General features: G+C 42.8%; 2 protein-coding genes across 2 annotated transcripts in view; both read right to left on the reverse strand.

Annotated features, from left to right (window-relative positions):
* Window positions 1–8,910, reverse strand: part of LOC129823993 (LIM homeobox transcription factor 1-beta-like) — a 29,713-nt gene extending 20,803 nt beyond the window's left edge. The window contains exons 1-3 of the mRNA XM_055883228.1: window positions 8,685–8,910; window positions 4,770–4,855; window positions 4,080–4,272 (exon numbers count right to left, since the gene is read on the reverse strand). Coding sequence (XP_055739203.1) covers window positions 4,080–4,272; window positions 4,770–4,855; window positions 8,685–8,728 — 323 coding nt within the window. The 5' untranslated portion in view covers window positions 8,729–8,910. The remainder of the gene's footprint in view (window positions 1–4,079; window positions 4,273–4,769; window positions 4,856–8,684) is intronic.
* Window positions 8,911–14,367: 5,457 nt separating this feature from the next.
* The window catches only part of LOC129824009 (GEM-interacting protein-like), a 28,973-nt gene continuing 17,559 nt past the window's right edge, over window positions 14,368–25,781 (reverse strand). Inside the window, exons 7-20 of the mRNA XM_055883263.1 lie at window positions 24,530–24,637; window positions 24,258–24,338; window positions 23,922–24,086; window positions 23,602–23,739; window positions 22,960–23,150; window positions 22,628–22,761; window positions 22,335–22,430; window positions 21,714–21,874; window positions 21,268–21,444; window positions 20,961–21,098; window positions 19,719–19,921; window positions 17,538–17,871; window positions 15,827–15,929; window positions 14,368–15,413 (exon numbers count right to left, since the gene is read on the reverse strand). Of these exons, the coding sequence (XP_055739238.1) occupies window positions 14,698–15,413; window positions 15,827–15,929; window positions 17,538–17,871; window positions 19,719–19,921; window positions 20,961–21,098; window positions 21,268–21,444; window positions 21,714–21,874; window positions 22,335–22,430; window positions 22,628–22,761; window positions 22,960–23,150; window positions 23,602–23,739; window positions 23,922–24,086; window positions 24,258–24,338; window positions 24,530–24,637 (2,745 nt within the window). The 3' untranslated portion in view covers window positions 14,368–14,697. The remainder of the gene's footprint in view (window positions 15,414–15,826; window positions 15,930–17,537; window positions 17,872–19,718; window positions 19,922–20,960; window positions 21,099–21,267; window positions 21,445–21,713; window positions 21,875–22,334; window positions 22,431–22,627; window positions 22,762–22,959; window positions 23,151–23,601; window positions 23,740–23,921; window positions 24,087–24,257; window positions 24,339–24,529; window positions 24,638–25,781) is intronic.

The following is a 25,781-nucleotide window of genomic DNA, read 5'->3' on the forward strand; positions in this document are numbered from 1 at the left end:
GGTGAATAGTTATGCACACTGAAGTTCAGTGTTTTTGTCTTATTTCTTGTTTGTTTCACAATAAAAAAACATATTTTGCATCTTCAAAGTGGTAGGCATATTGTGTATATCAAATGATACAAACCCCCAAGAAATACATGTTCATTCCAGGTTGTAAGGCAACAAAATAGAAAAATGCCAAGGGGGGTGAATACTTTCGCAAGCCACTGCACACACTCTATAGAGAGAGACTCAACATATACACACTATATAGAGAGAGAGTCACACACATCATTCAAAAGTTTGGGGTCACTTAGAAATGTCCTTGTTTTTGAAAGAAAAGCAAAAAAAATTGTCCATTAAAATAACATCAAATTGATCAGAAATACTGTGTAGACATTGTAAAGTTTTAAATGTCTATTGTAGCTGTAAACACTTTTTTTTATGGAATATCTACACAGGCGTACAGAGGCCCATTATCAGCAACCATCGCTCCTGTGTTCCAATGGCACATTGTGTTAGCTCATCCAAGTTGATCCTTTTAAAATGCTAATTGATCATTAGAAAACCCTTTTGCAATTATGTTAGCACAGCTGAAAACTGTTGTTCTGATTAAAGAAGCAATAAAACTGGCCTTCTTTAGACTAGTTGAGTATCTGGAGCCTCAGCATTTTTGGATTCGATTACAGGCTCAAAATGGCCGGAAACAAATAACTTTCTTCTGAAACTCGTCCGTCTATTCTTGTTCTGAGAAATTAAGGCTATTCCACACGAGAAACGCCAAGAAACTGAAGATCTCGTACAACGCTGTGTCCTACTCCCTTCACAGAACAGCGCAAACTGGCCCTAACCAGAATAGAAAGAGGAGTGGGAGGCCCAGGTGCACAACTGAGCAAGAGGACAAGCACATTAGTGTCTAGTTTGAGAAACAGATGCCTCACAAGTCCTCAACTGGCAGCTTCCTTAAATAGTACCCGCAATTTAAACAATGAAGAGGCGACTCCAGGATGCTGGCCTTCTAGGCAGAGTTCCTCTGTCCAGTGTGTGTTCTTTTGCCCATCTTAATCTTTTATTTTTATTGGCCAGTCTGAGACATGGCTTTTTCTTTGCAACTCTGCAATTCACACCCTTGACTTTTTCAACATTTTGTTGTGTTACAGTCTGCATTTAAAATGGATTAAATCGAGATGTGTCCCTGGCCTACACACAATACCCCATAATGTCAAAGGGAATTATGCTTTTAGACATTTTTACAAATTAATAAAAAATTTAAAGCTGAAATGTCTTAAGTCAATAAGTATTCAACCCCTTTGTTATGGCAAGCCTAAATAAGTTCAAGAGTAAAAATGTGCTGAACAAGTCACATAAGTTGCATGGACTCATTCTGCGTGCAAAAATAGTGTTTAACATGATTTTTGAATGACTACCTCATCTCTGTACCCCACACATACAATTATCTTTAAGGTCCCTCAGCCAAGCAATGAATTTCAGACACAGATTCAACCGCAAAGACCAGGGCGGTTTTCTAATGCCTCGCAAATAAGGGCACCTATTGGTAGGCGATTAAAAAAAAAAAAAAAAGCATATATTGAGAATCCCTTTGAGCATGGTGAAGTTATTAATTACACTTTGGATAGTATACACCCAGTCACTACAAAGATACAGGCGTTCTTCCTAACTCAGTTGCCGAAGAGATCCCGCTCAGGGATTTCACCATGAGGCTAATGATAACTTTAAAACGGATACAGAGTATAGTGGCTGTGATAGGATGAAAACTGAGGATGGATCAACAACATTGTAGTTACGCCACAATATTAACCTAATTGACATAGTCAAAAGGAAGCTTGTACAGAATAAAATACAAAAAAATGCATCCTGTTTGCAACAAGGCACTAAAGTAATACCGCAAAAAATGTGGCAAAGAAATTGACTTTGTGTCTTGAATACAAAGCGTTATGTTTGGGAAAAATCCAACAACACATCACTGAGTACCACTTCACATTTTCAAGCATGGTGGTGGCTGCATCATGCTATGGGTATGCTCGTCATCGGCAAGGACTAGGGAGTTTTTTGGTATAAAAAGAACTGGAATAGAGCTAAGCAGAGGCAAAATCTTAGAGGAAAACCTGGTTCAGTCTGCTTTCCAACAGACACCAGGATATAAATTCACCTTTCAGCATGACAATAACCTAAAACACAATGCCAAATATAGTTGCTTACCAAGACAACATTGAATGTTCCTGAGTGGCAAATCTATGGCAACACTTGGCTGTCTAGCAATGATCAACAACCAATTGACAGAGCTCGAAGAATAAAAAAAAAAATATATGTGCAAATATTGTGCAATCCAGGTGTGCAAAGCTCTTCGAGACTTACCCCAGAAAGACTCACAGCTGCAATCGCTGCCGAAGGTGATTCTAACATGTATTGACTCAGGGGGTTGAATACTTATATAATCAAGATATAGTTGTGTTTTTTCATGAATGTTTCACAAATATTATACTTTTTCTTCCACCTTGACATTAGAGTATTTTGTGTAGATCATGGACAATTCAATCAATTTTAATCCCACCTTGTAATATAACAAAATGTGGTTAAAGTAATGTGGTATGATTACTTTCTGAAGGCACTATAGTTTCAGACACTTTTAGAGGGAGTGAGACAGTGAACTCATCAACTCAACACCATTTCATATCTGTCGCACTCCAATTCCCCCTACCAACACCTCGCCCAAATTACCCTGTAACGGCACACACACTCATCTTAGTTATCAAGTAGGGGATTATTAACACAATTTCCAAAGACGACTGAGAGAACTTCTCTACTACTCTCTCTCTCACTTTCTCTTCATATCCTCTGTCTCCACTCTATATCCCTCTTCACCTATCCCTCTGTCTCTCCTCTCCCTTCTCTCCTCTCTCCCCTCCCTTTTTCCCCCCTCTCTCCTCCAGATGTCTGCTGCAGTGGGAGAGTCTGTGCGGCTGGACGTCGTCTGACACTTTTCACAACAATGATAACGACCTGCAGGCTACGTCCTTCAGCCGTCCGTCCCTGGGGATCTCACACACACACACACACACACACACACACACACACACAAACCCCCAGACTGACACACAAACCCCCAGACTGACACACAAACCCCCAGACTGACACACAAACCCCCAGACTGACACACAAACCCCCAGACTGACACACAAACCCCCAGACTGACACACAAACCCCCAGACTGACACACAAACCCCCAGACTGACACACAAACCCCCAGACTGACACACAAACCCCCAGACTGACACACAAACCCCCAGACTGACACACAAACCCCCAGACTGACACACAAACCCCCAGACTGACACACAAACCCCCAGACTGACACACAAACCCCCAGACTGACACACAAACCCCCAGACTGACACACAAACCCCCAGACTGACACACAAACCCCCAGACTGACACACAAACCCCCAGACTGACACACAAACCCCCAGACTGACACACAAACCCCCAGACTGACACACAAACCCCCAGACTGACACACAAACCCCCAGACTGACACACAAACCCCCAGACTGACACACAAACCCCCAGACTGACACACAAACCCCCAGACTGACACACAAACCCCCAGACTGATAAAAACTCCAAGTCCTATTTATCAGAGAGGAAAGTGGAGCTAGCTTAAAGCCTCACTAATAGCAATCCAGCGTTTCATGTGTATACCCACCAAACATTCAGGGACTAGTGTCTGCAGGTTTTTGTTTTTTTCCTTTCAATTAAGACCCAGACAACTAGGTGAGGGGAGTTCTTTACTAATGTAACCTTAATTCATCAATCAAGTTCAAGGGAGGAGCAAAAACCCGTGAGACACTCGGCCCTCCATGGAATGAGTTTGACACATTGTACATCTGTTCTGTCACATATTCCATATAGACCAGTTCCTATAAGCCCCTAAATAATTTCACATGTTTGTTCTATCCTGACACCAGCACACCTGATTCAGGAGGGGCACAAGGACTAGCTGACAAAACACTGATTAAGACAATGCCAACACTAAGGTTTGTGTGTCTTTTGGGATTTTAGTAGTATTGACGTTCTCTTACTTTTCGTAGTCATGCTTGCAATAGAGCAGACGGTCTCTGCAGTAGCATGTCCCACTGAGTGCGCTCAGACACACCGCACACTTGACGCAGGTCTCGTGCCACGAGCGCTCGTTGACACGCAGCAGGAAGCGGTCGGCAATGGGCGACTCACACCCCGCACACACCTCGCCCCCTCCGCCCCTGTGTTCTGAACCTGAGGGGAGAGGGGGACACAGGGGAAAGGGGATACCTAGTCAGTTGCACAACTGAATGCATTCTACCGAAATATTGCTTCCGCATTTAACACAACCCATCTGAATCAGTGAGGTGCGGGGGCTGCCTTAATCGAAGTCCACATCATCGGAGGGTATAGTGTGTGTGTGTGTGTGTGTGTTCAGACCTGTAAATGTCAAGCCGAGCTTGAAAAAAAAGAAAGCAATTCAACATTACTTCCCAGCAAGGTCCAGGATTGTTTTAATGACAAGAATAGTAATACAAATGATAAATACAAATAAAAATGTATCACATATCAAATGTATTAAATATTTATCATATATTTATCCCATTTATAACATATAAAGTTGAGAATGTAAAAGTTTGTCACTATAACCTTTGAAATTTCAATGGATATTTATTTAATTATTGGACTATAATGTTAAAATCATTATGTGCCAGTCAGGCTCAAGATGTCAGTCCCATTTCACTCCTCACCGAATGGCGTGGAGGCTGGAGGCTGCTGAAGACATGATTGGGTCTCCTCTGTTTTCATCCCGGCCCTCCTTCCTTCGTCGTGTTCGCTGGACGAGAAGGAGGAAAGAGAAAGGGGACAGTTACCCTCTAAATACAAGCCTACAGACAACAAGTGTGTAGAAGGAAAAAATATAGGGCAGGTTGCCTTCGACGAAAAGTGAGAAAGAGAATATACCGTAAGCGGGAAATAAAACGCATCAAAAGTCAATGAAAGAAAGACACGTAGGCTATAGGCCTAAACATAACCGTGGATATTATATTTCAGTGTCCTCTTGAAAACATATTTAATATCCAATTTATAAATTAATTACATGAACAGTCGACTTTCAATGCGCACATATTGCAACAGGAATAAAATAGAATATAAATAATGACGTGGATTGGATAAATGATTAGGATATTAAATAAATGTGCTAGGCCTAACAGGCTACTCAATTCGGTCTACTCAGAGTTTTAAACACCTGCCACACTGAGATTGAACGTTGGAGCCGAAGGTGGTGTGTGGCCCCATTCCTGTTTATTTACTTGCATCATATGATACCCGAAGTCAGATTTGGGGTCAAACCGGAGATCTGGCCTTGGCCTAATCTTGACCAATAACTAGTCGGGATTAAACCCAGTGACCTGCTGACGCCACACGGCCACACAAACGCATAAACGGGGGGGGATGCAGTACCTGATATTTTCAATAAATAAAGATAATGTTGTTTTATAAAATTCATAGAAATGTATGAAATCTATCTAAATTCAAACTAAAGCATGGGGATTCATTAATATACTTTGAATAATAATACCAATATTAATAATAATACGCTAATAATACTGTTAATAGAATACAAATAATAATAATATGATATTACATTTACTAATGGTCTGGTAGACTATAGAATTGTTCAACCACGACACTTAGTCTTGGATTTATCAGGCCTATTCCATGAAGACAAACGTAATCTACATAAATCGTAACATTTTAAGAATGCACTGTATTCAATAGGCCTATTGCAACATAGCGAGAACATGTTTATTTATTAATTGACAATATTCCAAATCAAAGAGACATTAAGTTTGTTTTTTATGAATATTTATGATTAAGAGCGCCTAAATCTAATTCCAGCCGATACCCTACATTTCGAAAGGAACTAACCGTTCTGAATGACCGATTTAATTTAAATATATTATTTAGGCTTGAAATGATAATTTCTCAATTATTGGGTTATCAGATAACAATTCTTAATCGAATATGAAGCTTACCGTGGGCTACTTGTTAATGAATTGATCTGATAGACTTTCAAGATGCATTTGCTCTCATTGGAGGATTAAGGGTGTCACTGCTTCGAATAAAAATAAGGAATTAAAAAAAAATGAAACCTGAAAAATCATCAAGAAATATGAATCATAATTGATGTAGGCTATAATGTAATTTACGCCGTCATTACAAATCGAAATAATTATTAGACCTATGTGTTGAATTAAGGATTACAATCTCGAATAAAATAGCCTACTAAATCAAATAATTTAGGCCTATGCATGTGCATAGACTACAGAACTGTATCCAATAACTTCACAAATATGTATTTCAATTGATTATTATCCAAATGATCACAACAGTGACTACAAAATAGGCTATAATATTAGAAAACCACATAAACCAATAAAATCTCTTGAAAAACAAAATATGGGATATTATTTTGTTTTCGACCAACTGCTATAATGGACACTATCTGTCATAGAATGTGAGCCTTGTTGTTGCCTTGCTTGTGCCAAAGCGCGTGCGTCTCTATTCGCCTATTTCTGAGAGCACATAACTGATTGCAATTTCATGTCTATTATTCATAACTGTGTAAGGGTAATGCAGACTAATACTGTGGACCAGAACGGTATATCCTGAAACTACTATCAAATCAAATTGTATTAGTCACATGCGCCGAATACAACAGGTGCAGTAGACCTTACAGTGAAATGCTTACTTACTAGCCCCTAACCAACAATGCAGTTAAAAAAAAAATACGAATAACAAATAAAAGTAAAAAGTATTTAAAGAGCAGCAGTAAAGTAACAATAGTGAGACTATATACAGGGGGGAACCCCTACAGAGTCAATGTGCGGGGGCACCAGTTAGTCGAGGTAATTGAGGTAATATGTACATGTAGGTAGAGTTATTAAAGTGGCTATGCATAGATGATAACAACAGAGAGTAGCAGCGGTGTAGAAAAAAGGGGGGGGGGGCAATGCAAATAGTCTGGGTAGCCATTTCAATAGATGTTCAGGAGTCTTATGACTTGGGGGTAGAAGCTGTTTTAGAAGCCTCTATTCTAAAACGGACCTAGACTTGGCGCTCCGGTACCGCTTGCCGTGCGGTAGCAGAGAGAACAGTCTATGACTGGGATGGCTGGAGTCTTTACCTGGAGTCTATCCGATAAGCTTTACGTTATACCGATAATATACTGGACAAAACTGAAGGGGCACCTGGTTTAGTCACATTTTGCGCCCCCTCTAAATAAAAAGCATTGGCCTATCAAAAGCTGTAGGCCCTGTGTAGTGATAGGGCTATCAAAGCTTTAAAATATGTTATTAACACCAAAGTCTGGGGACTGTGCTCGGTAGGCCAACAATTAAAGTGTTGAGTTTAGTTGTAGGTTAAGGTTAGGGTCAGGTACGGGTTATGGTTAAGGTTAGGGTAAGTTTGACGATTAGGGTTTAGGGTAGGGGTGTCACAAGGATCGCGGGTAGCACTAACAATGAAAGATTGCCAGCAAATGCGGTGCATATAGGCTATGTCGTCGATTTTTTTGGAGTTATGTTATTACTACATCATCATCACACGTTCACAATAAAGCTAATCACCATTTGATGTCATATTTCCCCTTATATTCACATAACTAGGCTACCACTGCCTTTTTCAATTTGCGTCTCCCTGTAGCCTATATTCTCCACAACATGCTGATATAAACATGTGTAGGCTACTGTTAGACAAATATTTGTTTGTTTGGGATAAATAGTCTATTTCTTTATAGGCTAATACCACACCACATTTCTGCAACTCATTGGAGAGACATGTCTACATTGACATTTCGGACCATTGGCTACAATCGAGGTTGTGGCTATTATCAAATTAAATGAAATATCAAACTCGATGAGAAGCGAGACTCAATCATCATCATCATCATCATCATCATCATACAGGTAGACATGGGAAAGGCCAGCGGTTTTCAAATCCCTCAACGGGGACCCCCAGATGTTCCACAATTGTGTTGTAGCCCTGAACTAGCTTACCGAATCAAGGGCTTGATAATTAGTTGACAACCTGAATCAGGTGTGCTAGCTCTTGAATAGTTGAAATGTTGGAACGTGCGGGAGTCTCGGGGTTCCTGATGAGCTTCGAAAACCCCTGAGATAGGCTATATTAATTTAAAAATATAGCCTAAGGACTAAAGGTTTGTTATGGACCGCAAGCCTATAATAAAACAGAAATGTATATCGGCAACCTTACCATTCAACAAAAGATTAAAGTCAAAATGTTACAAACTATTTGGGTATTTAAAAGTAGGCTATGTTAAAGTTGATAGGCCTACAAATAGGAAATGATGTGGGCTAGTCAAATAGCAGATTAGGCTACAGGCAATATGCAACACATAACCTACACTTGGATAAAAGTCAAACCTTGGAGGAATTCCCATGAGCCTCATAATACCATTAAGAAACCGATGTAGGATCACTTCTATTTCCAAGGAAGAATAAGACACGTAAAGGGTTTGGCCTGGTTAAATGCGATGAAAAATGTAACACTTTATATTGGCAACATATCTGCAAATTGAGGTTGGTAACGCACCGACAACCTGTCGACGCGTTCTGGATGTTGGCGGCGGACGCACATACCTTGAGGTGAAACACACTCCTTCCGAAACCTCTATCGGTAGCATTAAAATAACATAAGACTAGTCGGTCCGTGGATGTGCACGCGTCGTATAGTCCTATTTCAAACTCCCGACAGCGAATGGCAGCAAAATAGCTTCATGTTATGGCAAACTATTCTATTGTGCTCTCTTTTCTCCCCGTCGCTCTGAAGCGGACTGAGCGCCTGGAGTTCGGTGTGCATACAACGATTGAGGGAGGGGAGGGGGGGGGGGGGAGTAGGAGAAACGGCGACGGTTCTTAAGGTGAGGGGGTGTATGACGTAGTGATCATGTGCTGTGCTGGAATAAGGTGTTTGCATGTGGTGGAGATGGAGACTGGATAATAAGGGATCCCCATCGGGTGATGAATGTTGTTCTTTTTAGATAATTAGGTTGTTTTGACAAAATCATCAGGCATTAGCATTGCCAATAAAATGACATTCAAGAAAACTTTTTTTTGCCATTGACCACCAATGCGTGGTTTACACATCATTTCATGAAAGAGTGCTGCTGGATTATAGGAACTTTTATGAGATTTTTTTAATATTTCAAACCTTATCCTACTTGGCTATACCCGTATTCTCAACTGTTGAGATGACATCGAACTATTTTGATAGTTCGGTCTACTGATCAATGACTAGGCCACGGTTTCCCAAACTCGGTCATCGGGACGCCAAGGTGTGCACATTTTGGTTTTTACCCTAACACTACACAGCTCATTCAAATAATGAACTAATCTTCAAGCTTTGATCATTTGAATCAGCTGTGTAGTGTTAAGGCAAAAAACAAAACGTGCACGTTTTAGGGTCCCGGGGACCGAGATTGGGAAACACTGGACTAGGCCCTACTGTATGCATGACCAACCTACCTGTGTAAAGAGAAAAGGTTTGATGAATTATGTGTGGATGAGACAAAACATGCACCTAACTAAACAATTATAAACAAATGTTTTCCTACTTGCTAGAAATAATAAGCGGTTGGTTTAACATTTGGCCCCGTTTGTAAAAAATGTATTTAAAAAAGCACTTTTCATGCGGTGAATTCTACTGCCACCGTGTGGCAAGAGAGGTGTAGGCGAGTTGCCCACAGACAGCCAGCCTACTGTTCTTACATGATGGTAAAGTCAGTCACACCAGCAATTCTATGAAATGCTTTCGTACAATGTCCATACAGCAATTCATCTGACTGGAATTCATATCAAATGGATCCAAATGTGGAAATAGTTGTAGTTAGAAGTTAATATGGAATAGATTATAAAAGGGAAGCTCAATGTAAGTACATTTGTATATGTGTTTATTAATAGATATCTTACAGCATTCCAATGAGCTTCCTATAAAATGCAATAGAAAAATCACACATGTATCGACCGTTTGTTTACAGTAGAAGCATTCACGTTTTTAAGGGAATAGCAAACAGTGCAGGAAACACTCGTGTCAGAGTTGGAGGTGGTAAACTTTTTTACAGAATTCATCAAGAGGATGAGGTTATAGACAGAGATGTATTGTCCAGCCCTGTGACCGTAAGTGGGAAGTCTATCTAGCCTTTGTCTTCGTGTGTGCTGCTGCATAGAGCATACTTCTCCCCAAAACTCTCAAACTCTATCCAAATATTCAGAGCAGTTCAGAGTTACAGTTACAAATATATCAGAGCAGTCCAGATTAACTTTAGAAAAAAATCACATATTTGTCTGGTCCAAGTTTTACTGGCGAGAGAGAGACAGTCATCCACACCCTCCCCTAGAAACCTTGAGAGAGTAGTCCGTCTGTAGTCTGTAACTATGTCAGGTTGGACTCCAGAGAGAGAGAGAGAGAGAGAGTGCTTCCTCGTTATAGGGGTTACAGTGGGTCTGTGTGCCAAATTGAACCCTATTCTGAATCCTTACATAGGGCACTGGTCAACCATAATGTACTATTGGGAATAGAGTGCCATTTGGGATGGAAACACGTGGACTTCTCCATAAAGGGGTTATTACAGCGATTCTCCTGCTATATTTAGGTTCTGGAGTCACTTCTTTACCGGAGTTGGCTGTTGGTTGCCGGCCCAATCCTGGCTTGTTAGAGATATAGTGTGTATTCATTAGTGCACACCGTACAGTAGCAACACGTTTCACAATGAAAACATGTTTCGGTATTACTTTATAATAAATCCATGTAATAAAGCATTTATAACGGATTAGTAAACAGTTTATACATTATTTATTAATCATTACTCATTCATACAATTTTAATATAGGTCTGTATAAACCATTTTCTAATCATTAGTTAAGTATTTTTGCGTGGCCTGATCTAAAGTGTGGGCTATTTATACTTTATAAATGCTTTGAGTGACCAGTGTAATTTCTCATTAAAAGATGGACATGTCATTCATTGGTAGACATTCTAGCAGTACCTGCTGCAGGTCTCAAAATGCCCGCTAGAACATATCAATGGTTAAACAATAAGCACACAATACAGAGGATGTTTAAATATATTGAACATTTTATTCCAAAACAGTCACAATCTTGTAATAGTGCAATGTGTAACTTCAGACTACAGACTTCTACTATGCTGAGTAGAATAACGTTTTTTCGTCTGAAAATGCTAACATTTGCGTTTCTTGGCAGTGACATTTCTACCAAAACCAAAGTGTGAAGCAGTCAGTCTACATACAGCTTGCGAGGTCGGGAAACAAATATCGGAATTCATAATTTAGCTGAATTATCCCATTAGGTTTAAAGAGTTGCTACATTTGAAAAGGCCCAGTAAAAGTGCCGCCAAACAAAGCCGTGTGAAAATAGTGTGTGGTTAAAAGACTGGAAGCATTTAAAAGTTATACATGTAACATTTCTATCTACAAATCATACATGGAACATATCTACCTCAATCACATAGGCCTATCAGTAGTAATGGGTGAATAGAGAGAACAACCGATCTGGCCAGCTGTTGTGTGTTAGCTACACCTCCCGGTTTTATTACTCGTTTGCGTTTGTGAGGTTGACAAGATTAGCAAAACATTCACGTTACATTAGAGGGCTGCATTCCTATGCGAGACAGGGTGGAGTGAGCTGGGTCACATATGCCTAAAAGGACATTGCGGGACTGCAGTTGGATTCAGGACCAGTTCTTACAGTAGCGGGTGTGAGTCGGACAGAAAGCCAGCAGTGGTATGAAAAACTTCTGGTGAGGGCGAGAGCGGGTGCAGGCAGGAGCGGGATGAATAAATCAGTCTGGTGCAGACTTCTACATTACACCTCTTCCTACAACAGTTTTCGTGAATAAAATGTTTGATATATTTCCTTAAAGGCCCACTGCAGTCAAACACTAGATTTTCCTATGTTATATATATATTTCCACAATATGAGATTGGAATAATTCAGTGAAATTGTGAAAATTATGATAACGCCCTTTTAGTGTAAATCCTTCCAAAGGTCTCTGCCAATAACGGCTAATTTTTAAGTTTCCCCCTCCCCACTCAGACCACTCTGACATTCCTAGCAAAATTCATGCTTGAGAAATTGCTCTTTGCTCGAAGCTATTTTTTGTTTCTTTTTGACCATTTTAATTGAAAACAGTCACAGTGAGGTACTTACTTGTTACCCAGAAATGATTTGATATTGAGATAAAAACATCTGTATTGAACCTTTAAACATCCTGTGTTGTGTACTTGTTCTTTTACCATTGATACTGTATGTTTCAGACCTTAAGGAGCATCAGGTACAGCTGAACTGTCTACCAATGGCATGTCCATCTTTTTGTGAGAAATTACATTGGTCACTCAAAACATTTATAAAGTATTTATAAAGTGTAAATTGCACACAATTTCTATGAGGCAACGCAAAAAAAACGTAACTAATGATTCTTAAATGGCTTAAATGACCTACATTAAACATCTTCATGAATGGCGTAATGATTAATAAACGATGAATAAACTATTTACTAATCCATTACAAATGCTTTATTATGTGGAGTTACTACAAAGGGCTACCAGAGTTTCTATTGGACATATTCAGGTAGGTCCCTCCCCATTTGGTTCAGTTTGGTTCCTATTGAAGACACACACAGTGTGCATGACTGGAATTGTCACGGAAGTCCTGTTGATATCATTACAGTGCATGTTGATGCAAATTATACATACAGTATAGGGCTTAATTATTTAAAGTCAAGATGCGGTACTGTGTGTCTGTGTATCTATACAGTGCGTATGGACAGTGTGTGAGTAGGCCCTTTGATGAGCGTTTCACTTATATCTATGTGCATAACTGCGATGAGTTACAGTACCAGTCAAAAGTTTGGATATACCTACTCATTCCAGGGTTTTTCTTTATTTTTACTATTTTCTACATTGTAGAATAATAGTGAAGACATCAAAACTATGAAATAACACATATGGAATCATGTAGTAACCAAAAAAGTGTTAGTAGTTACCAAAACCAAATCAAAATATATTTTATATTTGAGATTCTTCAAAGTAGCCACCCTTTGCCTTGATGACAGCTTTGCACACTCTTGGCATTCTCTCAAACAGCTTCATGAGGAATGCTTTTCCAACAGTCTTAAAGGAGTTCCCACATATGCTGAGCACTTGTTGGCTGCTTTTCCTTCACTCTGCGGTCCAACTCAACCCAAACCATCTCAATTGGGTTGAGGTCGGGTGATTGTGGAGGCCAGGTCATCTGATGCAGCACTCCATCACTCTCCTTGGTCAAATAGCCCTTAAACAACCTAGAGGTGTTTTGGGTCATTGTCCTGTTGAAAAACAAATGATAGTCGCACTAAGCACAAACCAGATGGGTTGGCGTATCGCTGCAAAATGCGGTGGTAGCCATGCTGGTTAAATGTTCCTTGAATTCTAAATAAATCACTGACAGTGTCACCAGCAAAGCACCCCCACACCATCACCTTCTCCTCCATGCTTCACTGTGGGAACCACACATGCGGAGATCATCCGTTCACCTATTATGCGTCTCACAAAGACACAGCAGTTGGAACCAAATATCTCAAATTTGGACTAATCAGACCAAAGGACAGATTTACACCGGTCTAATGTCCATTGCTTGTGTTTCTTGGCACAAGCAAGTCTCTTTTTCTTATTGGTGTCTTTTAGTAGTGGTTTCTATACAGCAATTCGACCATGAAGGCTCGATTCACACAGTGTCCTCTGAACAGTTGATGTTGAGGTGTGTCTGTTACTTCAACTCTGTGAAGCATTTATTTGGGCTGCAATCAGAGGTGCAGTGAACTCTAATGAACTTATCCTCTGCAGTAGATGTAACTCTGGGTCTTCCTTTCCTGTGGCGGTCTACACGACTTTTGCGACTGCACTTGAAGAAACTTTCAAAGTTCTTGAAATGTTTGGGATTGACTGACCTTCATGTCTTAAAGTATGTGTAATGGACTGTCGTTTCTCTTTGCTTATTTGAGCTGTTCTTGCCATAATATGGTCTTTTACCAAATAGGGCTATCTTCTGTATACCACATATTCCACAAATTAACTTTTAACAAGGCACACCTGTTAATTTAAATGCATTACAGGTAACTACCTCATGAAGATGGTTGAGTGAACGCCAAGAGTGTGCAAAGCTGTCATCAAGGCAAAGGGTGGCTACTTCAAGGAATTTCAAATATAAAATATATTTTGATTTGTTTAACACTTTTTTGGTTACTACATGATTCTATATGTGTTATTTCATAGTTTTGATGTCTTCACTATTATTCTACAATGTAGAAAATAGTACAAATAAAGAAAAACCCTGGAATGAGTAGGTGTGTCCAAACTTTTGACTGGTACTGTGTGTTAGTATGTTCTGTAATCATGAGTATTCTTGAATAATCATGAGTGTATGTAATTTTTCACTGTAAAAAAAACACTTGACGTTACACAATACAATTCATCCCTTCTATGGGTTTAACCATAGAAATAGAATCCTGCCAGTCCACGGAACTTTGACTTGAATGGGGAATGTCCGTTCTCGAATGTGATTCTAATTCTATGGTCCACAGTTCCAACCTTCCTCCTCCTCAGACAAAGTGTTGCTGCAGTCCTGAGTGGCTACGTCTGAGCTTCAGCCCTGACAGAATTTTCCGGGCCGGGCCACTAAGACTCTCCTCTCCGCTCTGTCTCCGCCTCTCACCCACCCACCCCTGCCTGTTATTGGACTGGTTCACGTTCAGCTGAGACAATGTGGCAGACCGACTCCTAAGCCCCGCCTCCTGAGCACCGGTGCTCGGCGTCGGATTGGCTCCTGCTGTTGTTGCAGCTATTGATGGTTCTACTACCACTGTCCTCGCCCGCAGCCTGCCCTGTGGAACCTCATATGGGGGTGTCTTCTCTCTTTCCGTCTGGCTCTCTGGGGCGTGGCCTCCAGCCTGGCTGAGCAGGTGGTAGGCGGTTGTCTCGGGGGGGAGCTCCAATCGAAGGATTCTCATTCTCTGGCTAACAGGTTCAGGTTCAGGGGAGGGGCTACGGCTGCTGTCTGCGCTCCTCGGTTGGTTTCTCTTCCTCTCGTCCTCTTCATCCTCCTCTTCATCCTCATCCTCTTCCCCGAGCAGCCCGGCACTGGTAGCGCCCGCGGAGCGGCGGAGTCCCGGGGTGGGCTGGCGCTGGTACTTGACAGGCTGCCTGCTAAAGTGGCTCCGTGGCTGGGTCCCCATGGAGGGAGAGTCGTCTGGCTCTGGACCCCCTACCAGATCACCCAGAGCAGCAGCCTCTGTTGATGCCCCCCTCACAGCCACGACTGGGGTAGCAAGGGGGAGAAAAGGGAGGAGAGAGGGGAGGAGATGCGACAACAAGACAAACCAGAGAAACACAGATTAACCACTGTACTTCACCTTTAGCTTGGCAAAGTAAATACTCTGTCTCTTTCTATCATAACATGTTGTGTGAGTTTAGGGCTAGCTTTTGAGAGGCTGTTGAATATTGGCAAAAGAAAGAAGAAAATGCATACAGTGAAGTCAGCAGAGGGCGCTATAACATGACAAAAACAGTGAGCAGCGAGCAGACAAAAGATCTGATGTGCAGCAGAGAAAGGTTATGTAAGGAAATGACAGATCAGATAAGAACAGCAAAGTCCTCTAGCCCACCTGTTTACCAACAATACCCATGAATCCAACCAACCATTCCTCTGATACTACAGTACATCCCGCCTACCTGCTCTCTCACTGGCTTCAGGGCTGAGCTGGTCCACTGCCTCATTGGACGACGACTTGTCAGATATATAACCCTCGCTCGAGTCTCTCTTGATTGTACGAGTCTGTTGAAATGACACAAACTCTGAGTTTTGGATAATAGATACCAGATTTTGGGGGTAAGAAGTGTTGGGAATGGAACGCTGTAGCGAGATAAATACTATATTTCTAGGTCTTGAAAGTGAACCCCAGTGGGTTAGAGAGATTGCCAGGTAAATTGTGGATGTTGAGTAGCCTATACGTATAACAGGGATTTTTTCCCCAACTTATTGGAGATAATCAAGTTGCCTTGTCACTTGTTCTGTTTTTCAGGCAAATAAATAAGTAAAAGGCAGTGCACTAATCTTCTCTTCCACCCCCCCACACCCTCCCAGTATTTCCCAGTGGTCAGTGTTGTGTATTTAGTGGCCAAGAACGCCCACGCTAGGGCTGTGTCTCAATAGCTTTAACTTGCTTCCTCTCCTCATGTCCTTTCCTACCCATGAATCCTGCAGTTTACACATTATCCAGTCCTTTGGCCTATCAGTGGTAACGAAGGAGTAGGGGAAAGGAAAGGAAGTAATTTTACAATATAGGAAGAAGAAGAAGAACAGGAATAATTTGACACTCATTTACTATATTTCACAGAAGAAGCCATTGAACAGTATTGAAATCCAGCCAGGGTAGATCTGGTCAGGAAAGGAAGGGTCAGATCAGAGTCCAGTCAGAGGTAGCATAGACACACAGACACACACACACACACCTCAATGTTGCATTGTGTTAAGCCTCACAAAAAAAGCACATAATCCCTTCCGGGTTGGCCACAGCAGAGTCACAGCATGACGAGCCAGGAGCATTAAAGGGGCGATCTGGGATGGGTACATCTGTTTTGGGACTTTTAATTTGAGTAAATGATATAGCCATTGACTCTTGAATAATATTCCGTATAAGTGCCTCATTAGTTACATTTCTTCAACCCCATCCCTCAGCTGTTTACCAAAAAAAGTGACTGGAGCGACCTCTTGTTGTTTTGAATCCCAGATTACCCCTTTGAGACAACAACAGGTAAAGGAAGCAACAGGAAAGAAAGCAGCTCAAGGCAGCAGGCTGAGGCTGAACTCCGTGAACCCTGGCTGTGAGGCAGACCTGGGTTCAAACACTATTTGAAATCTGTCAAATACTTTGAGTAGTTGCTCTAGCCTTCCTGGAGTGCCAGATGGGCTGGGTTGACAGTTTTGTGCCTATTCTATTGGAACTATTGCGCCGTGTAGTAGCCTGGCGAAAGTATTTGAAATCATTTCGAATAGTATTTGAACCCAGGTCTGACTGTAGGGCATCATGAGCCATCTCAATGTTACTTAGACTTAGAGGACCAATCACTGGCTGACAAACCTACAGCTGCCAGATGTGTGGTCAAGAGGCCTCAGATTCAAAATTACGTGTTTGATTGAGGTTAACATTGCCCTCCTATTCAAACCATTGAAAAACATTGGAGAAAATCTGTATTTAAATGTACTTCAGTATAGTGGGTCTATGAAAAGTATTTGAAAAGGATATATTTGTCTATCAGCTGAGGGTTAACCCATCTGTTAACCAGACTTGAGTTCAAATGGTATGTTTGGATTCAAATACTTAAGCTGCACTTGATTGAGCTTGTCTGACACGATGGAATCCCCCCTCAGTGTGTCCCTTACCTCTAGGGAACGGGGGCGTTCTTTGGACGAGGCTCCTCCAGTCGGGGGGTCCTGAAACCCAGGGTCAACCCCAGCAACAGTCTTCTGGGCCCCCCCTGAACACGTCGCCCGGGGAGGGGTGTCGGGGAGGGGGGTGGTGGGGGCGGGAGGTGGAGCATCAAAGATGTGTTGGTGGTGTGTGATGAGGAACTCCACCAGTAGGGCTTGGTAGGTGGTCTCCAGTAGGGCCACCATGGGCACGTCTACAGACACCAGCGAGCGCAGCAGGGTCGGACCAAACACGATGCCCAGGTTACTGGGAGACATTTTGTTCTCCTCGTAGTTCTCTGATACTCTGTGGAGAGAGAGAGAGAGGGAATTTGAAATCAGTGAAGAAGAGAGAGGATAGAGGATGGTAAAAAAAAAACAATCTGGAGGAGGGCCCAGCACCCCTCATATGACCATGTGACCGAGCGTTCCACTGCACGCCACAATAATCTGTTTACCCAGTGAGCTGAAGCCGAGGCATGACTTTGAGGAGCTAACACAAGTCTATGAGCATGGTTCACTGAGACATTGCTAATTGTGTAGGTGACGCATCATGTGCTGCAGTGTGCAGTAGCATCTGTGTAGGTGACGCATCATGTTTCACGTTCCGGTACGGGATACACATGGTATACACCATCCAACAAAATGCTTACTTCAGGTTCCTTCTCGACAATGCAACAACAATAAGAAATAAGAAATATAGGAACATTAAGTAAATGGCTCAGTAGAGTAAAATAAAACAGGGCCTCCTGAGTGGCGCAGCGGTCCAAGGCACCGCATCACAGTGCTAGAGGTGTCACTACAGATCCGGGTTCGATCCCGTATCACAACCAGCCACGGTTGGGAGTCCCATAAGGCAGCAGACAATTGGCCCAGCGTTGTTCGGGTTAGGGGAGGGTTTGGCCGAGGGAGCTTTACTTGGCTCATCGCACTCTAGCGACTCCTTGTGGGGGGCCGGACGCCTGTAGGCTGACCTCGGTCGTCAGGTGAACAGTGTTTCCTCCGACACATTAGTGCAGCTGGCTTCCGGGTTAAGCGTTCAGGTGTCAAGAAGCGAGGTATGCGGGTCATGTTTTGGAGGACACTTGACTTGACCTTCGCCTCCCGAACCCATTGGGGAGTTGCAGCAATGAGACAAGATGAGCAAACATAATAAGAGTCTGGTAGCAGCAGTTGTGATGCGTGTGTAGCATGAATGTACTATGTGTGTGTATGTCTGTGTGGGCATGCATGATTTTATTTTTTCCTTTATTTAACTAGGCAAGTCAGTTAAGAACAAATTCTTATTTTCAAAGATGGCCTAGGAACAGTGGGTTAAATGCCTTGTTTGGGGGCAGAACGACAGATTTGTACCTTGTCAGCTCATTTGAACTAGCAACCTTTCGGTTACTAGTCCAACACTCTAACCACTAGGCTACGCTGCCGCCCACATGTGTGGGTGTGCATGTGTGAGTGAGTGCATGTGTTCTAAGGTGTGGAGAATCAGATCAGGTGGTCAGTCCAGTTCAAGTGTTCAGCAGTCTGATGGCTTGAGGATAGAAACTGTCTCTGAGCCTGTTGGTATCAGATCTCATGCTCCGATACGGTCTGCCCGACGGTAAGGGAGTGAACAGCTCGTGGCTGGGGTGTGTGGGGTCCTTGATGATGCTGCAGGCCTTCCTCGGGCACCGTTTCGAATAGATTTCCCGAATAGGTGGGAGCATGGTGCTGCACTGTATAATAGAGTAGTACTTGTGAAGGTGACGCATCATATGCTGCACTGTGTAGTAGTGTAGTACCTGTGAAGGTGACGTATCCTATGCTGCAGTGTGTAGTAGTGTAGTACCTGTGAATGTGACGCATCCTATGCTGCAGTGTGTAGTAGTGTAGTACCTGTGAAGGTGACGCATCATATCCTGCACTGTGTAGTAGTGTAGTACCTGTGAAGGTGACGCATCCTATGCTGCAGTGTGTAGTAGTGTAGTACCTGTGAAGGTGACGCATCATATCCTGCACTGTGTAGTAGTGTAGTACCTGTGAAGGTGACGCATCATATGCTGCAGTGTGTAGTAGTGTAGTACCTGTGAAGGTGACGCATCCTAAGCTGCAGTGTGTAGTAGTGTAGTACCTGTGAAGGTGACGCATCATATCCTGCACTGTGTAGTAGTGTAGTACCTGTGAAGGTGACGCATCATATGCTGCAGTGTGTAGTAGCGGTATGGGGGCAGTCTCTCCAGCAGGTCTCTCAGGTTATATGTGAGGTCATTCACTATCCCAGGAGTCTCTGCTGCCGCCTCCCTCTCACTGAGACGCTGGATCTCCTTGCCCACCCCGATGAAGTCATTGTACAGGTCAAAGGTCAACAGCGGCTCTGGAAGCTGTGTGATGAGGAAGATGGTTATTATTAACAATTAATTAACACGTAATAATAATAATAAATACTTATTAGCTTCGATGCATTGACTGACAACTGTACCACATGATGGTCACTAAAAGGGGAATTCTGAGTTAAGATATGTCCATATTAGTCATAGTTTGGCATAATCATGAAAGGGATCTTTGTGTGAGAGCTTAAATAACAGTGTATAACAATGTATGACTGTATCTCAAGTCAGAATCCATTCGACTCGATAGTGTCTCTTAACTGTCGTTGGTTCTACAGTATTTTGTCTGTATTAACTGTGTCGTTGGCTCTACAGTATATTGTCTGTATTAACTGTGTCGTTGGCTCTACAGTATATTGTCTGTATTAACTGTGTCGTTGGCTTTACAGTATATTATATGTTTTAAGTGTTTCGTTGGCTCTACAGTGTATTGTCTGTATTAACTATGTCGTTGGCTCTACAGTATATTGTCTGTATTAACTGTCGTTGGCTCTATAGTATCTTGTTTGTTTTAAGTGTATCGTTGGCTCTACAGTATAGTGTCTGTATTAACTGTGTCGTTGGCTCTACAGTATATTGTCTGTTTTAACTGTATCGTTGGCTCTACAGTATATTGTCTGTATTAACTGTGTCGTTGGCTCCACATTATATTGTCTGTATTAACTGTGTCGTTGGCTCTACAGTATATTGTCTGTATTAACTGTGTCGTTGGCTCTACAGTATATTGTCTGTATTAACTGTGTCGTTGGCTCTACAGTATATTGTCTGTATTAACTGTGTCGTTGGCTCTACAGTATATTGTCTGTATTAACTGTATCATTGGCTCTACAGTATATTGTCTTATTAACTGTGTCGTTGGCTCTAAAGTATATTGTCTGTATTAACTGTATCGTTGGCTCTACACTATATTGTCTGTATTAACTGTATCGGTGGCTCTACATTATATTGTCTGTATTAACTGTATCGTTGCCTCTACAGCATATTGTCTGTAATATCCATTTTCTTTGTTGTCTGGGAAACAGTGGAGTTGTACCTCCTTGAAGAAGTGTTTGAGGACCGAGGTGACGTCATGAGGCGAAAGGTCAGAGAGGTCGACTTGGTCCCCCTGGGTCTCGAAGACCTGACACAGCTTCTGGATACGAGGCTTCGACCCACTGATACGATACACCCCCTGGGTGGGAGGGATGGATGGATGGATGTAGGGGGAAAGTGGGGAAGGAGGGCAAGAGAAAGAAAGAGGGATTGAGAGAAGGGCACTGTACTGTCGCTTCTGCAAAACAGTTTTCCTGTTTGCTTCAGTACTTATTCTAAGGCATATGACATCCAGGTTAATACTGTACCTGTAGAGTAAGGGCCCTGCTCTCTATCTCGGCCGTGCAGCGCTGGACCACATAGGGCACCTCGTCAGGCCGGTCCCGGGGCAACAGGGAGAAACCCACGCCAAACAGAACGCCCTTCCTGTTCTCACACTCATGCTGTAACACCTCCAGACACTTCCTGTGGACCGCCACGCCACACTACAGATTGACGGCAGGCGGGACAGAGGACATGGATTAGCAAACCACAGGGTGACCTCAAATCACACCCTATATACCTGGCTCACACTATCGAGTCAACCTGAACCATACTGTGCTGGTGCCACTGTGGAGGACAGAGAACCAAACCAGCCCAGTACAGCTCGGTTCCACCCTTTAGTGTGACTGTGTATCAGGCGATAACGTTCTACTTTTGTCATTTCAGAGGCTGCCACATAAAAGTCTCTCCTTCGTTTCCTCCTCTTTCTCACCTCCTCACACTCGATGCCGTTGACCACGATGTAGTTGTCACACTGTTTGCACTTCACCATCTTGCTCTTCATCTTCCGGAAGCGGTGCGTCAGCGCGGCTCGGGACGTAGTCCGTACCTTCCCCACCATACCGTTCCCCTCTGGAGTGGAGTCCGCACAATCTAGGAGAAACCACAGGACAGAACTCAGTCATACTCGGCAGTGTACATGTCATGGTGGGAAACACTACCCCACCGAATGTACCCCCTAGATCCAACCAGAACCCTACTCCCTAGCAACTCACACAGACCTGAGAGGATTGGACAAGTGGAAGAATACGGCGACATTTCCACCTAGCCAATCAGTAGACAAGAAGCAATTGCCACAATGATTATATCGATCTAATCCTCTCAGATCTACCAGAGTGGCTAGGGTGTAGGGGTTAGGGCAGCGTTTTCCAAACTTGGTCCCGGGGACCTCAAGGGCTGCAGGACCAAAACATGCACCCCTCGAGGCCCCGAGGACCGAGTTTGGGAAACGCTGGGTTAGGGGTAGATTCGGGAATTCAGCAGGAACATTTACATATAGAGAGCCATTAGTTGGTGTCTGTTGTGTGAGTTAGGTGACGACGGTGACATTCACCTCCTTCCAGGACGGTGCCCATGTCCCTCTCGTCCAGGTCGTCTGATGACATGGTCCCTGTGGAGGAGGCTTTAAGAAGCCTCCTGTTGCCATGGGCTACAGGGTTCAGGGTTGAACATGGGTAAGACACACAGAGAAGGAGAGAGGACCAGACAAACAGGGACGAGCTGAGTAAGCTTCGTAGCGAACACATTATTGCTCGCCACTAGCAATTATGACCTCGATGTTTGACGATTGGTCAATCTTCTGAGCATGATGAAATTAAATCTGTGGAATGAAGCACACAGGCTTACCTGGGCTGGACAGAGACTCCAGACTGCCTCCTATGCTCTCACTGTCACTGTAGCCCTTTCGTTTAACTAGACTTTCTTCAGGCAGGGAGAAGGAGTCCTGCAGAGAGCTGGGGTTGCTGGTCTTACGACGGCCACTTGGAGGTGCCACACACAGATTCGGACACACACGCACACACACACACACACACACGCAGGAAAGCACACACACACACAATTAACATTGACAACAACTCTAAACATAAGACAATCGGCACTAATGGGACAAACAGTAGCATCCATTAGAGCCGTAGCCTATCTAGAACAGAACAAATCCTCCATCCGGCCGTCCGTACCTCTTGTTCGGAGGGACAAACTCCTGGAAGGTGAAGGTTTGTAGGGGCTGTTCTTGGCTTCTCTTCCTGAAGATGTAGAGCAGGTAGGGCTCCCCGGGTTCACACGGCCTGCAGGTCAACTCCAGGTTGTGGTAGCCCAGGGGAACCGGCTCCGTCTGCTGACGCTGGAAGTAGAACATGTTCACTGTGGCCTAGGGGTGGTAGAGGTACATGATAAGAGGGATTATTTCAAAATGATTCATCCCATTGAGCTCAAGATACCTCTGTAGCTCAGTTGGTAGAGCATGGCAACGGCAGCATATTCGGTTCAATCCCAGCACTTCCTGTATGTAAAATGTATGCACGCATGACTAAATTGCTTTGGATAAAAGGGTCTGCTATCTGGCATATATTATTTTAATATATTATTTAGAAATGGAGAACTGGACCATATTTGAATGTTTTTTGTTTGTTTGTTGGGGCGATTGTTTAAATCAAAAGCATCGACAGTCTTAAAATACTAATTGAAACGGCTGCTGACTGCTTGCCTTGAGTCTATTTACTCTTATGCCCACTCTTATGCTATCACTATCCCTATTATGCACTCCACTTGTTCCATCCGGCACAGGGAAAGTCTATCTCCAATCGGCTTGGGACACCCACCTCCTTGAGCACAGTGTCCCCCTGGCAGATGAGTTTGCGGGTGTGAACTATGATTTTCTCCTTCAAGCTCTCCAGCTTGTCCTGGTGGTCATGGGCCTCACACACACACTGTCTGTACTGCATCTCTGACTCCATCACCTGGATGAGAGAGGGAGAGAGAGAGAGAGAGGGAGATAGGCACAGTGAGTCACATGATGACTGAAAAATATAACTATCATTTTCCTATAAAAAAAAATGAAAACCTTAAAAGTGGAACCAAAAAAAAGAGAGGGATATGTTTCAGTGAACCCCATATGGCGGTTGGACCCGCTGCACCACACCTTTGATTGTGCGTCGTCACGTGACTTCCTCCTCTTGTCCAGGGTCTTGTTTCCCGCTGTGAGCTCGTCCCCGGCCTTGGCCGTCACAGCCTTGGTCTTCTCCAGGTCCTCGCTGCGCTGCAGGTACTGCTGACGAGCCTTCTTCAGAGCCGCCACCGCCTCATTCTGACCAACGAGAGAAGCTGTTACCGCATTGTTCTGACCAATGGGAGAAGCAATTACCACATTGTTCTGACCAATGAGAGAAGCCGTTAGTTAACGCAATGTTTCCGATCAATGGGAAAAGCTGTTCAACACGCACACACACAGTAGCGTCTAAAACAAACCCGCGCTTACCATCCTCCTCTGTTCTCTGGACCACTGATCCTTGAACTCCCTGCGCCACTTATCAATCTCGTTCTTCTTAGATGCCAGGGCCTTCAGGATAAAGACGTCGGATTAAACACATCACACTCAATCAGTTTACACATTATTCCACATTTTCTTGCATACATTAATGTTTTTTTTTGACACATTGAGTAGGCTTGCTAATTGTTTCTGTCTGTGGCGGTTCTCCTGCCTGTCTGTCTGTCTGTCTGTCGGTCCATCTGCCTGTCTGTCTGTAGTACCTGGTAGCAGCGTTGCTGCAGCAGTTCTGATGTCTGTTTAGTAGACTGGCTGGTCTTCACATCGTGCTCCAGGGCCATGGTGTAGATGTACTGCAGAGGCATCATGTCCTGTAACAACAACACAGTAAGAACCAGGTCATAGATATAGTTTCAATATGTTATTTAGATATATTTCTGTTATATTAGAGATATTAGTTATACAGTATTTCAGAGATTATGTAGAGAGAGTGGTGAAATGAATGAAATAATATGTTTCTATGCAATACTGTACATGTGCCATCAGAAAGTATTCATACCCCTTGACCTATTCCACATTTTGTTGTGTTGCCTGAAAACATGTTTGTAGAATCTTTAGCAAAATGATTGAAAATTAAATACAGAAATATCTAATTTACTTAAGCATTCGCACCCCTGAGTCAATACTTTGTAGAAGCACCTTTGGCACCAATTACAGCTGTGAGTATTTCTGGGATCTTTCCACATCTGGATTGTGCAACATTTGCCAATTATTATTTTCAAACTACAACGTTGTTGATTCATCCTCAGTTTATACTCAGTTTATACTCACAGCCATTATACTCTGTAACTGTTTTAAATTGGCCTCATGGTGAAATCCCTGAACAGTTTCCTTCCTCTCCTGCAACTGAGTTAGGAAGGTTGCCTGTATCTTTGTAGTGACTGGGTGTATAGATACACCATCCAAAGTGTAATTAATGACTTCACCATGCTCAAAGGGATATTCAATGGCTGTTTTTTTTATTACCCATCTACCAATAGTTGCCCTTCTTTACGAGGCATTAGAAAACCTCCCTGGTCTTTCTGGTTGAATCTGTGTTTGGTATTCACTGCTCGACTGAGGGCCCTTACTGATAATCGTATGTGTGGGGTACAGAGATGAGGCAGTCATTCAAAAATCATAATAAACACTATTAATGCACACAGAGTCCATGCAACTTATTATGTGACTTGTTCACCACATTTTTACTCCTGAACGTATTTAGGCTTGACTCAAAACATTTCAGCTTTTCATTTTTAATGAATTATTTCTAAAAACATAATTCCACTCTGACGTTATGGGATATTGTGTTTTCGGCCAGAGACATTTAATCCCATTTGAAATTCAGGCTGTAACACAACAAATTGTGAAAAAACGCCAAGGCACTGTAAAACATTTTATTTTGGTAATTTAGCGGACGCTTTTATGCACAGCGACTTTCAGTGCATTCCACTAAGGTAGCTAATAACAGGCCTG

This window comes from Salvelinus fontinalis, chromosome 2 (assembly GCF_029448725.1).
Source record: "Salvelinus fontinalis isolate EN_2023a chromosome 2, ASM2944872v1, whole genome shotgun sequence".
Lineage (NCBI taxonomy): Eukaryota > Metazoa > Chordata > Actinopteri > Salmoniformes > Salmonidae > Salvelinus > Salvelinus fontinalis.